Source organism: Amphiura filiformis, chromosome 15 (assembly GCF_039555335.1).
Source record: "Amphiura filiformis chromosome 15, Afil_fr2py, whole genome shotgun sequence".
In the NCBI taxonomy this organism is placed as follows: domain Eukaryota; kingdom Metazoa; phylum Echinodermata; class Ophiuroidea; order Amphilepidida; family Amphiuridae; genus Amphiura; species Amphiura filiformis.
Genome location: NC_092642.1, coordinates 10,890,826 through 10,905,616, shown reverse-complemented (window position 1 = coordinate 10,905,616; position 14,791 = coordinate 10,890,826). Strand labels below are relative to the sequence as shown.

Here is a 14,791-nt window from a genome sequence, read left to right as displayed (position 1 = left end):
TGTTGATAATAAAGAAAACATGATGTTATGGATAATGCTTTGTTATCCCAGACATGGGATAAAAAAAGAAGATTTTTTCTTTCTTGTTTTTAATCGGCTCACCTGATCAAGCAAGTATGGTAAAATGTCAAAATATGAGACTTTATTTTCAGCAGTAATAATTGATGAGTTCAGGTGCATAAAATGCCGTGGGCTATTCCAGTTGAAATCCATACACCCCTTATGGAACACATAACCTTAATCTTCCACACAGGGAGTATATTAGATTATGTCTTCCATAGAGGTGTATGGATTTCAACTGGAATAGCCCATTGCTGCCTTCGGTTATTTGTTATCAATATTATGGGTGGTACAATAATTATGTGTACCACATGGGATTATTTATAAAGGGGCCAAGCTTTTTTGTTGTTGCAAGACTCATGGGTAGCATTTTTGGCAGCCCAAAGGAAGGGGGAAGTGATTTTTAGAAATGATTATTTGGGGTACCTTTTCGACATTACACCCTAAAAAAGATGTAGGAAATATTCAAATATGCAACAAAAAATTCTTCTTGTTGTGCTGACACATGATTAGGCATAGGTTTTAAATTTAAGTTTCCCAAAATCTGGAATGTGTAAGGGGGAGGATTAGCATCTCAAAAGGGAGCCCAAAGAAAGTATGGCCTGTCAAGGAGGGTTGGGTAAGTGGGTTTTGGCAGACAATGAAGAGAATTCCAAATTCCCCCGATTATTTGCATGAACGGAGCTTAGTTTGAATTCTTTTTTTCAGGGATATAAGTTTCCATGCTTATCCTGATTTTAGATTTATTTTTCATTTTTCCTACAACGGTATTAGAAACTACTGATTTTCAGGATTTTATCCATATATCAAGATTTTCTGTTAATACGTATTTGTATCCCAGCTGATTATTTCACAATTATACCTGCCATGTTTTGTATTGAAAGTGGAGCATGATTTTTCAGATCACGGTTGAGAAAAAGTGAGTATGGTAAGTAGTTGCAGAATGATGCGTTTAATGAACAATTCCAAACAAATCATGGATCATAAATGTATGAACATAATGGAAATGTAGGTATTTAAAACAAGGTAAGTTTACAAAAAATATATGTTTACTGCCAACTGTTAAATGATTCTAACACATTTTTCTGTTTTTCTTTTCATTTTCCTTTTTTTCACCATTTTTTGTTTTTGATAAAACAGTGACAGAAATGCTCGTCAATATTCTGAATATCTGTTCCGACGACGAGCTTCTTTCAGAAGGCGATGATTCATTCGAAGGTGAAGGTGAACATCTAACGTTTGCTGTGTCTTTTCCCGCTGTAGCTGGCTAACAACATCATTAGTCTTAGTATAAGGGAATGTATCCAAATAATATTACTCATGAGAAACTTTAATAATGTAATAACAAGTATGTAGTGCGTAGGCAGATCATGACAGTGAAACATGTTTTCATTAAGATCATCAAGATGATGTTTTAATGTGTGTGTTTCTTCAATTGATTGTTAAACAAGACTTCAGATAGTGTCAATACGGTAATAAATCAAAACATTTCAAAAAACAAACCACTAGGCCTATTAATAACCTATCCAATTTGTAATAAAATTGTATCTTAATTTGACAATTTAAAACAAACTAAAAATGCAAGTTTCTCATAATAATGTTTCAATATGGATGCGTTCCCTTTCGCTTAGACCAAATAATCCCCAGTAGACCTGAAAGTACTGTGTGCAGACAAGTTACAAGTTGGCAAAAAGGTTCCTCTCAAAGTTCTAGTCAAGAAAATGAAAACAATGTGGGAAGATTTACGTATGTCTAGCTTGGAAGTTGACAACAACATCTTTGAGTAAATATTAAGTGGGCAGTGTGATTTCAAGAGATGTTCGACTAAATGTGGCTGGACTCAGTATAACCCTGTGTGCTAAGCTGTGGAAAAATCACCATATTGAATTTGCACACACAGAACCAAAGCCAAAGGAGTGTACCCCTGGCTTTTTTCGGCGATTATTAACAAAATCAAAATAATAATTTGCATCTTGCATATACTGCAAGTGCACAAATCGTTACACCTAGTGTAAACAAGCATGCGGTAGGATTCAAAGTTTGTCAGGCATATTAGGCTATTCTAGTTGAAATCCATAAACCCGCTATGCAAGACATGACTTTTCTCATCCTCACAGGGGGTGTAGGTGTCAAATGGAGTCACCCATTCAGGTAACCCCAAATGAAATTCACACTCCCTATGTGGAAGATTAAGGTAATGTCTTCCATAGGGGGTGTATGGATTTCAACTGAAATAGCCCATTGCAAAATAATCTGACGGTACACTTTTTCCATCTCCTTTATGCAACCAGTCATTTCAGATCTAAACACATCACACAGAACTGTATAGTTGATTCCAACTTTGAGACTGCGATTGTGAGGAACCATTTCTTTGCCAATTTGCAACAGTGACTGACACAGTCTTGACTAAGGTCTAGGTTGTGGCCTATAATGCTGCTGTAATGAGTTCTCCAATGCTCATCACTGCACTGATATGACCATTTACATAGTAATATAGTAACATAAATACTAGAATACCTAGTCATAAATATAGTGACACACATACACTCAAACATTTAAACATAGTTTAAGGAAATCAAATAACTCCCTTTGTTTGGCGACTTAAAAATTATATTAAGCCATAGTGTCGAAATTATTTTCTTACAAAAGATAGATACACAAATATAAGATAAATGCACAATACTTACGAAGCAAACACAGAGGAAAATTGTAACAAGTGACACATCATCCTGTTGATGTGTTCTATAATTACGTAAGTAGGCCTGAAATTCGAATCCATAGATTTTTTTGGTCATTAGCATTATGTTAGCAGATTCCAGCGACATTCTGCAATTTCTTTTTCCATTATATTTCGCATATTAATTTTTCTCTATAATCGGGCATGGAAAAGTGACAAGTGTTGGATTTAAAACAAAATGAGAAACTGGCAACTGGGTTCCAACAGCTGCTGGCATGAACTCTACTAAGAGAAAACTATATAATAAAGAAGGATAGGAACATAGATTGGATACAAACACACTACATAAGGTATATTGCTGATAGCAATCAATAGGCAAAAGCGATGCATGCTGGGAAGGAAAAGGGCTCAAATTCACGATCTCGGGTGATGAATTTTATAGCTTTTAAGTCTTTTTCATTCCCAGCATGCATCACGTTTGCCCATCAATCTCGATCAGCAATATACCTTATAGGTTAATATCTGTGCAAATCTTTTATGTGCACTAACTGGAATGTGGAATGCCAATAAAGTGAGCTAGTGTGGTGCAACTAAATGATAAATAACCAATTTTTATTGAGCCATACACTAGGAGACATTTTTCGGTGACAATCTGTGACCGCTTGAAAAATTTGTATTGGATCACAGATTTTTCACTGATTTTTCAACTGATCACAGATTTTTGTCTCCAAGTGATAATATGACATGTTATCATTATTTTGGTAATCATGCACTGTTGTAATTCTAACTTGATACATGGGGTGCAAATGAACATATTTAGATTGGTTTTCAGTTTTTAGCTAGATTTACTTGGATATTAATATTTATAGTGAATTCCCTGTGGAAGATACAACCCTAATCTGTTATGCAGGAGGTGTAGCTTTCAAATGGAGTCACCCATTCAGGTAACCCCATTTGGAATAAACACCTCAGTATGGAATAATAAGGTTATGTCTTCCATTGGGGATGTTGGATTTGAATTGGGATATCCCATTTGGGAACCAATACATATAATAGAGGCACAAATGGGTGTATTTAGGTTGGTATTTGAGCTAGATAATTCATGGAATTTGATACTTGTGTACATTTTTGGAGCATTTGATTGCGGTAGCTGTTGTTAAAATAACAAATTCATTAGCTGAGGTTGTTAGCAAAGCAGTTTTATAAATGTTGCATTTTTGGTGGAGGTTTAGCTTGCAGAATCTGAAGTGAAAAGACACAGCAGTAGATACAGTAAAGAGATTTCATTTTGTAGGATTGTTGACATCATAAACTAATACTTTTGTTAGCCAAATCCAAGGAAATACTACTCACGAATCTGACCTTTCGCCATATTGGCTGATGGTTTGATCACAGATGAACTGGTCCACTGCTTTTCCCACGAAACTTGGTTGCTAACAACGCATCCTCGTTACCCGGAAGTGATGTTGATTTCAGCTTTTTTTTTAGATTTTTTTTCTGTGATCAAGCCATCAGCCAAGTTGGCGAAAGCTCAGATTCGTGAGTAGTATTTCCATGGATTTGGCTAACAAAAGTATTAGTTTAACAGCAGTAGATAGTTTTAGTTGCCTCGGTAACAGAGGCCTAAAAAAAATTAAAATCATGAGAAACATACTTTTTCATATTCTTGTCATAAAACATGGGAATAGAAAAATGTTGGTGAAAGGATTAAAAATGAGAAATCAGTAATGTTGCATTTCTTGGTGGATAATTGGCTTTTGTAGATTTGCAGATGAAAAGTATTAATTAACTGTTATCAGGCGATTTTCAGGATTTTTGTTATCCTGACACTTGTTAACTTTGAGTGCAACATTGGGTGATTTAAATTGGAAAAGTAATACTTCGTTGAGTCGTGGACGATTTAACCTTCGATTATTTGTTTCACAAAATAATGAACTAGAAATACAAAAGTGATGATGAAAATTAATTGGTGCAATAAGTTAAAATTACATTACGGAAACAATGATGCAAGAGAGTTGGGGTGTTTTTAATATATTCCTGATATTAATGTGTTCATTAGGATGATTCTCTTATTTCCAAAGCCAATCCACTGAAAATCACTTACGATAGGTTTCATAATCATGGTTTCTATTGCAATTTGACACCTGTGATTGCAGGAAATGAATGATGTGTTCGTTATATTGAAAGATAAATATTGGTGTTACAAGAAGATAATAATTTTCGGGTATAAATTATGATTTGATGAGTCTGTAGTTGAGCATTAATGGTATGAAGTAGCCTTGCCGGATATAATATTACGTTACCATTTAGAAGGATCCATCTCTTGTTGATTTAGACAATGGGCTCTTCCAGTTGAAATCCATACACCCTATGGAAGACATGAACTTAATCACCCACACAGGGAGTGTGAATTTCAAATGGGGGTGTCTCCATTCAAAATCTACACCCTCTGTGTGGGATATTGAGCTTATGTCTTCCATAGGGTGTAAGGATTCCAACTGGAATAGCCCATTCCTTCGTGTGCTTGCATGGTTTTCAGTGTATATCTATTCCGTTATGCTGTAAGAGCTGTAGTTGGTTAAAATCTGGTCCAGCCAGTCAGACTTATGCTAATCCCACAGGTACTGCTTGGTTAGTTTGGTTTAATTTATTGCATGGGCGTCTCATGAGAGTTACTGTTCATATCAAATGGAAAACAAGGGAGTCATTGAAAGGACACTGGGCTTAGGCAATTTAGGTACCCTTTGTTTTGAGATGAGCAAGTTGAATGGCAGAGTGGAGTAGGCAATTTAAATGGAAATGCATCTTCAGTTGTGTTATAGTTTGCATGCACTTTTGATGTGCTCATCTTGGTCAAGTGGATATGCTTGGATTTGTAGAATTTGTATCCCAGTGGAGTTGGGTCTCACAGCTTTTGTTTTACTTTAATCTAACTGATAGTAAGCATGGACAAGCATATTTATCACGCTCTAGTTGAGCAGTTTTATATAGACAAATGATGTGATCGTGTAGTGACTGATACTAACAAACTGACCAATTAGGTAGTCATTATAAATAATGAATATTTATGAGTGCAATGGTAAGAATATTTTCATGAGAAGAAAGATCCAGTGTTCAATGGGACATTTCATTTTTCAAAATGAAATTTTTTTTCCATGTTGCACAAATGAAAAACATTCATTATTGTTTTATATACATCTAAGGTCCCATACCTATTTATTTATCAGTGCTCAGCCTTCCCCAGCCAAGTAGATCCTTGACATTAAGCTCACTAAAAGATAGGCCATAGCTTAAGTTTAGCCTTAAGCCCAAGTTATGACTTGCAATCTCCCGTTTTAAGGTTTATCCACTGCTTCAAAATTTGTCCAAACAAAACTTGAAGGTAATTTCATCTGCAAAAATGTTCTTGTCAGTCAGAAGAACAAAATAAGTATGCCGCAGCATTGGGTCTGCAATTGTCACTTGCAAACGGCTAAGCACTTGAGTTGGCCAGACACTGGCCATATAACATATCATGGGATCGCCTTGTAAACAGGGGCGTGCAATGGAACTAAACATACAGAACAAAAATGGACAGTGGAACAAAAATGCACGGGTTTTAATGTAAGCAGTGACCTGTATTCCAAGGATCTACTTTGGTGTTATATAGTACCAGCTATGTATTGCCCTATGATATTGAAATTAATTTGATGACCATACTTGGTAATATTTTCTCAAGTATAACTTGACACCACCTGTTTAGAAGCCTAGTTGAAACATTTTGCTATACTTGACTGCAAGATGGTCATAAGTAATTCATAATTATTATGAAATTCTTGAATCCAACTGACAGATACTAGTTTGAACTATTTGACCAGAAGCACATTTAACCTTGCTGTGCACATGAGTCTAATCATGCTTATGTTTAATGTTTATGACCATTGCAAAGCCAATCATTTTCATGGAAATGAGACAAAAGGGAGGGATGCAGGTCTTCCCCATTAGAACATGGGCCTTGAAAGTATTTGGTCAATTAAGTTAGATCATTTCAGGATCATATCCTAACAATGTATTATTTACCCCCATAAAGACACAGTTGGGTTATATATTATCTTATTGATTAAAACATTTTTGTTGGGGGCCTGCTTTAATGTATTTGATGACAGATTTTAAAATACGAGTCATTCCTGCCCATGTACCTTTTCAATACTGGGTATTATTATATTTAGGATTCTTCCTCCCCAGCACATATATGGCAACAGAACTATCATTATCATCAAGCAGATCACATGTTTCTATTGCTCAATACTGTTAGGCATCTCAGCCACATGTGTTTGATCTTTGGATTGATGGTCAATGCTTCATCAATACTTATTGTTGGGATTTGCCTAAATTCAGTATGGCAACACTTTGGACTAATCAAACTGGCAACCCTGGCCTAGCAACAAGGCTTGCTAAGATGGCCGACTAGACTAGAGATATGATTGATTCATCATGATTAAAGTTTATCATTATATGAACTGATAACAATCTTATAGAACTATCGACTGATTAATCAGAATAAATGGTCAATTGTGATATTCCATTTAAAATCCACACTATCCCTGTGGAAGATTTTGGAAAAATCTCCCACAGGGGGAGTATGAATTTCAAATGTAATGAACACATTAGGCAGCTCCATTTGTATTTCATACACCCTCTGAGAAAGATTCAACTTGAATCTGCAACAGAGGGAGGATAAGTTTCAAATGGAGCTACCTAAAGTGTTCATTCCATCTGAAATTCATACTCCTGTGGAAGATATTTCCAAAATCTTCCACAGGGGAGAGTGGATTTTAGATGGAATAGCCCAATTTGTATTGGTCGGTATCATTACATGCAAAGATTACATGTTATCACAATAAGAAATAGTCAGTGGATTTTGATTTTCGTAAATAATAAAGTGCGACCAAGCATCGATTGTCGATTGAAAGATCAAACTAAATGCGCTTCTATTGCCTTGCGACAATAGCCTAAGATGGACTTCTGATATTGTTTCCTTTTATTAAAAAAGAATATTGTGTAAATAATTCTGAAACATATTTGATCAGGTTGCTAGAGTTGCATGTTTTTGTGTTTTATCTTGTTATTTTATTTTTGTATTCTTCCTGGATGACATCAACAGGTATATCACTTCTCGCAAAAAATATTTGCTGTGATAAAAAGACCTCTTTGACATCAGTAAATACTGTACCAATAAAGGTATTAAAAATGATATGGACACTCCAAGATATGGCCAGCTGTTTACCATTTTCATTACTTTCCATGAAGCAATAGAGTCTACATTATTTCAATTTTTCTGCAAGTTGGTCTCATTACATCTAACGTCCTGCTTGATCATCCCATGTGTACTTTGTAGTGATTTTCTGTTTCAGGGCATGTTCGGGCACGAGAACTGTCAGTTTTGAACCTGAATTACGGATCATTTATTGTGAGGGGGGTTTTGTTGCCCAAATTGTCACAAATGTATATATTTTCAGCCTAAAATTAGGTTCTGGTCCATTTCACTTTTTTTTTCAGTGTTTTTTCACCATTTTCAGGTTTTTCAAGAAAATTCATTCTCATGCCTGCATGTTGCATTGCATTGCAGCTAACCAATCACACAAGTATTGTACCTCCCAATTAAAAAAATAATTAGGTATTTGGAACGTTATAATAGGGGAATGTAAAACAAACCAAAAATCAGTGTTATGCAATCAATGAAGACAACTTGAGACGGCCCTTGACAGGGCCTGTCATAAAACTGGAATACAAAGTAATGATAATTTTAAGGAGGCGATTCAAACTGCATTATGGAGAGACATGAATGCCATGTTTGAGGTGAACCTTAGAGAAGAGATATATCCGCATGCTCTTTCAAAAACTTGACCCCGACACTGAGTGTTGTACACGTCAACAAACAGGGTCAGCATCAAATATGCAGGTATTTTTCTGCTTATGTTTGAAGTACCCAGGCATCAAGTTTAGTTCGTCTTCAAATATTTATTAACGAATATTATCAGGGAAGTTTTGATTTGTTTGTTTTCTTAAGTGATATGCAATCAAACCTGTTTCAGAATTTTTACAGACTTGCCTCTTGCATGTATTTTTTACCAGCTTGCTCAAACGTAATTTTTTTTTAAAGAGAAAGGGGATTCCAAATGCTGCCAGTTTGCATGTAACATCACAGATCAGAACAGAGTCCATCTTAGTGCCACTCATTGCTACACTTCCAATTGTTTTACTTTTTTCCCATCAATTTTTGGTTAAAATACTTCTGCTCCTGTGTATGCTAATCTATTCTCCACATTTCTTTTTTTTTTTGTATTTGTGTGTTTTTTGTTTGTTTGTTTGTCTGGCCTTATGGCACTCATGCCCAATTTCCCTATTGATCAAACCACACTCACACAATCACACTCTGGCCTGCTTCTATCTACCATACCAAATAGGTGGTGGGCTTCGGAATGGTAAGTTTCAAATCCACCTCACCGCCATTAATTGCCAGCTGCCAACCATCCCAGTGTTTGGACTGATTTATATTTATTATTAATTCCATCATTTTATATTTTTTCATACATTCATTCATTAATCACTAGTTTGCATTTCTCCTTTGGAATATGCATGGCCTGCTTGACTTGATTGATTTATTGATTTGGCGTGTTCTCTTCCCCCCTGATTTTGTCAGTAAAAAGCTTAATGCAGAAATGAGACCAGCTTGTATAAAGCCAGTATGTCAAAATTTTGCAGATGACCCTGTTCCTGGTGATTAAAAATTTTTTCTATGTACCCTGGTGTTCTAGCTCTTTCCAAAACTCACTATAATGTACATGTACAGATATGATTTCTATACATTGGAAGAATCACTGAACATCCCCTCCAAAGGATAGAGATCTCTCATGGTTTATATACCCTTTTTAGGGGCTATTTAATCTACAGGCTTCAATATTTTTGTTTGAAACCTCAAGTAAAAGAAGCCCAAAAACGCTTAAAAGAATGCGAAAACATCCTACTTTAGAATTCTGCTTTATTTCTTAAGTCAATCTTGCAGCACACCTACTTTGTGTTAAAATGGAAAACTTGGCGACAAATCAAAAACTTCTATTTCGGACTCTCAAACAGAAATGATCTACATAGTCTAGACAAAACAAAATCCACTTTTTCTATAAAAATTTAGTAATGTATATGATTTAAAGGCGACCAAAACATTATTTGAGTCGTGGACAAGCTGCAACATCGTTTACTCAATATGGAGGTTTTGGAAGATTAACTACAAGACAGATTGGTGAATTATTCAAAGATGTTATATTCTCCCAGGAAAGCTATGAGAATCATCATGTGTATATGTAAAGCCAAGGGCATTGGACAATTCAAAAATGTTGTTTTAAAATTTGATTACAGTACATGTGAAGTCTGACCAGACATTTTAGACCTCTTTACGAAGGAAACTAAATATGAAATTGTACTTTTTACAGATATGGTTGGCTTAGATTAGAATCTGCATTTTAATTTTCTTCCGCCTGTACCACAACCTCTTCCAAATTCTCTGACATTGTGAGAGTTGTAAACAAAGTGAAGGCCTGCATTTCAATTTCATTTTATCAACTGCAAGATTTTCTGTCAATTTTAGCTCGACCAAAAATTGCTGTTTGAAGAAAGGAAGAAGTTCCATGAAAATTGATCTGCCACAAATGAGAATTACACTTTCCAAATTGCCTGTAATTCATTCTCCTTACAGTACATCAAAAACAGCTACATATTCGAACAAACACCAGCAGTTTCAGTTTACCAAAAATGTCGTCAAATATGTTCGCTAAATTCTGAATGTTTGCCATCTTGTTGTACACCAAAGGGGAAACCAATACCATCATGTAACAAATGTCATTCTCTTCTTCCTGCCTAATTTCATTATTTCAATTTAAATGACACGATGCACCAAGAACATAATATCAGTTAATTGAGTATTAAATACATACATCTGAAAAACCTTTGAACTGTGACACAGGAGATTGGAATCTTGCAGTAATAACATTGTCCCACGTACTACCATCAATATTTGCCTCCCGCCCCCATTTACATATTCTTTGTATTTACCTACCTTTGTCCTGGGGCCACCTTAATTACGAACCACATGATTATACTTATCTCCATTGAGTTTGCTTGATTTGTTTATTACATGCTTGATTGCCTGTCTGCTTGCTTGGCCGATATGTTCAATCCATAAATAATCCACCATTACCTTTTGACCTAAACCTTGACCTTTGACCTTTTACCCCTGATCTTTTTTGGACATACATATTGCCATCATTGTATTAATCATTAACCCTTCTTTCACATGGATTTTGACAGGAGTGAAGTGACCATTATTAACAAATCAGATTTGTTGTGAGAGTCAGAGTAGTGTTTATCCCTGGGCTACACTGGGCTTTGTATGATCCACTTTTGTTCTTAAGTTTTACGTCCCAAGTTGGACAATTTGTCATAACAACTGCACAGTTTGTAGCATCAAGGGAAGCGGTACTCTTGTTTCAGTGGCACAACCAGTTAGAGTGAGGGTATTATCTCTCCTTATAACATTGTAGTCGGTCCGTTCAAGAGAGCTCTTTCTTTACCTTGTGGTATCATCAACAATTTTAATGCTTAAGCTATATTTTTTTTTTTGAGTACACCATCTGTTATCACAGCTGTTATCACAGTACAGGTGCAGTCGGTCGGCCAAGCTTTGGTCAGATTTGTCTCCGACTTCATCAGAGATGATGTGACCAAAGCTTGACCACTCACATAGGGACCGGCTGCACCGGTACTGTGATAACCTATGGTGTACTCGTAGAAATACTATAGATTGTTATGAATTTCCGTTGAGAAAGCTCATCTACTTATGTTTGAATACTTGTCCGCTTTTAAACTTGTTAAGATTCCAGTTGTTAGTTCCTGGTTATGCCACTGTTTTGTTTTTTAATACCGTCCATTAAAAATATAATTATTAATGCATTGGCTTGCGTGTATAATGCTTGCCTGAATAAAACTTCTCCATATGTGTGACTTACTTGCCAAAGTTGCTGTGATTTAAGTCCAAGCTATTAATGAAACGAAATGATTGCAGGCACCTTTCTGACATCCTGATACACTCTAACTCACAAACTGATTATAATAGCAGTCATATTTTATCTTTTAAGGATTCAGACACCATTTTGGAGAATTGTGTAAAACATGATTTGGTTATCATGGATCTGATTGTTCTATCATAATGTTCGATACAATACGATGTTGTAGTCTAAAAACCAATTATTTTTACTCCAAAATATACAGTGTTACCAGTCTTCAGGAAATTTCCTTATTTCAGGAAAATTTACTTGGAAATCCTGTACAAATGTATTTGCAAAGTACATTTTTCAGGAAATGTTTTGCTATTTCAGGATTTTTTGACAACACTGACTGGCATTTCTGAAAATTAAGTGATAATGTCATTGCTGGTACAGATACCAGCAGATGTAAAACACAACAAAGACCTTGCAGCCAGTTCCAACAATGGCTTTATATACCCTTACCATTATGGAAGACTTAATTTGCATTAGACACATATGCAAATGAGCCTGCTTTCCCCAGCTGCCAACAATATTAAATTTGGCTTCTTCAAGACAGTAGCGTCCATGTTTGATACACAAGCGATCAGAGGCAGCATATCTGTATGGCGCAGTCACTCTGCCACATCTTGCGCTACAGATGCACTGCTTATGATAGCTCACATGGACGCTACTATCTCAAGGACGCCAAATGGACTATAGCACTGATTTTCATTATTTTGTACTGAATGACACATTAAAGGACACTGAAAATGTCCTGTTAATACTTGTGTACTTGAAAATGTGAACATCCTGATTTTGAATACTGAAACTGCAAGTTTGGCAGCTTTGTTTTCAAGTACATAATGTACAGAAAGGTGTTTTGCAAATACCAGCATTCTAGTTAGTGTGTTGTGATGACATATGAATCAATTTAATATCCATTTTTACAATATTATACCTACATTTTGTGTAGAGTAGAAGCATGCATGTAAAGACTACCTACTTCTGGATAATGGAAAGAACAGTTTTCTGGATAATCAAACATATAGTCCAAATGTAGCCATTAATAGGCCACATCTGTGAATGGATGCAAAAGATTTTAATGGATTTATATACAATAAAATTTATTTCTAGAAATTGGTAGTCTTCCCTAGGCCCTTTTGTGTTGAAGTTTCACTAAATTGATTTACATTAATTTAATTTACCTGATATGGTAAGCAGACATGATTAGCTAATATGTACATCCATATCAAAAGCGATGCAGTTGTCGGCTGCTACATGTGTCTCTTTTTTTACACAATAGCTAGGAATAAACATCAGACTCATTCAGTGGAAGTCACATGGTTTGGGAATACAGAGAACATTCCTGAACCATGTGACTTGGGGATGATTTGAAGTGACCTCCGCTTGAGTCTGGTATTTATTCCTAGCTATTATGTGAAAGCAGCATGTAGCAGCTGACAAATGCATCCCTTTGACATGGATGTACACATTATATCCTCAGTCTACTTTGATTCTTAGCTTGGCTTCAGTTCTTTTGAATTAACTTCAGTTTTGCACAACATTTGTTTGAATTACATTGGCAATTTCCCAAAAAAGGTTGCTCTATTATGCCACCGTTTTTCAGAACACACTAAATTAAATCTGTCAGGTGCGCTTACTGGGAAGAGGTGTCATCATGTTGTGACCCATTTATGTAAGTTACTTGACCTATGACCTGTAGGGCACAAGTGGTGCTGCCATACAGTTCAGAGGTCATGCAGTTCATATCTCACACATGATATTCTATATATTGAGAACTCGGTGTAATGCTGCTTTGTCTCCATTTTTGGCAAAAATGAAATTTTGTACCAAAATTGTCAAAAAAATACATGATAACATAGGTTAACATCCATTTTTAGCCCATTGAGGGCCACCGACCAGTGTTACAGCCCGTCTCCAATTGACCCTTTGTATGGTCATCTTCAAAATAAGGTTCTACCCGCAAAGTGTGTGTTATGTGTGCGTACGCCTATCAAACGCATGCTTTAATTACCGCATACACTTTGCAAAAGCCTTCTGGCGCATTGCTAGAAAAGGGCGAGAAATAAAAATGCACTCTTTGTGCATGCATTTGCAGGTAGAACCTCGTTTTGGTAGCAAGATGGTGGATCCGTGCAAAGGGCGAATAGGCCTGACTTGCTAGTGCAACACGACTCGATGCATGAGGCCAAAATGGCGATGAGTCGGTGTTACACCGAGTCCTTGATATACACCTCTTCAAAGTTAGCCAGGGAAATAAATAAATAATGACCTTTAGTAAGGGGTGCAGAGTGGATGCACTGTGTGAATGATTGCACAGGTGAGTGACAACCACACAGTATCAAGGTTTTCTGTGGGCAGTGGATGCGGTAAGCATCACATTGGATTAACATGCATGCAGTGAATAATAGACTTTCCATAATTTTGCCTGGCATAGTACTTGCCACAAGTTACTGTGTATAACGACTGAGGACAAACGCTCTTCCCAAGATCCACTTCCACTGTGCACAGAAAATGTAACCTCTCCACTCTCTGTCTCAAGTAAAAGTCATTAAGTGTCTGACAGTGAACCAGGTAAGGTGAAACAAGAAGTTTGTTAACATTTTGATGTTACAAAATTATTTATTCAAACAAATTGTAGATTTTTACTGGAATAGCACAATTAGTGTCTTTTGATGAGATATTTTTAAAGATTTTCAAGACCCAAAATTTAACTAGATATCCGGACTTATTTAGACTGCTACAACTAACAGGATGTGTTTTCAAATCTCATTTGCCAACAATCAGTTTGAGTCGCCGAATAATTTTAATGGATATTCCATTTGACATATGTATTTAAATAGTGGTAGAGAAATGTAGTACCGTCTTTGAGAGGTTGCTTAGAAATGCAATTTATAGAATATACAGAAATGTCTCTATCTTGATTGAAATAAGTTGATAGGTTCAACTATAGTCATATTACCTAAATGGAATG

At 35.9% G+C, this 14,791-nt stretch overlaps 1 protein-coding gene across 1 annotated transcript in view; it reads left to right on the top strand.

Annotated features, from left to right (window-relative positions):
• LOC140171244 (protein phosphatase 3 catalytic subunit alpha-like) overlaps positions 1 to 14,791 on the top strand; it is a 182,946-nt gene that overhangs the window by 149,864 nt on the left and 18,291 nt on the right. Inside the window, 2 exon segments of the mRNA XM_072194473.1 lie at positions 1,201 to 1,284; positions 1,428 to 1,436. Of these exon segments, the coding sequence (XP_072050574.1) occupies positions 1,201 to 1,284; positions 1,428 to 1,436 (93 nt within the window).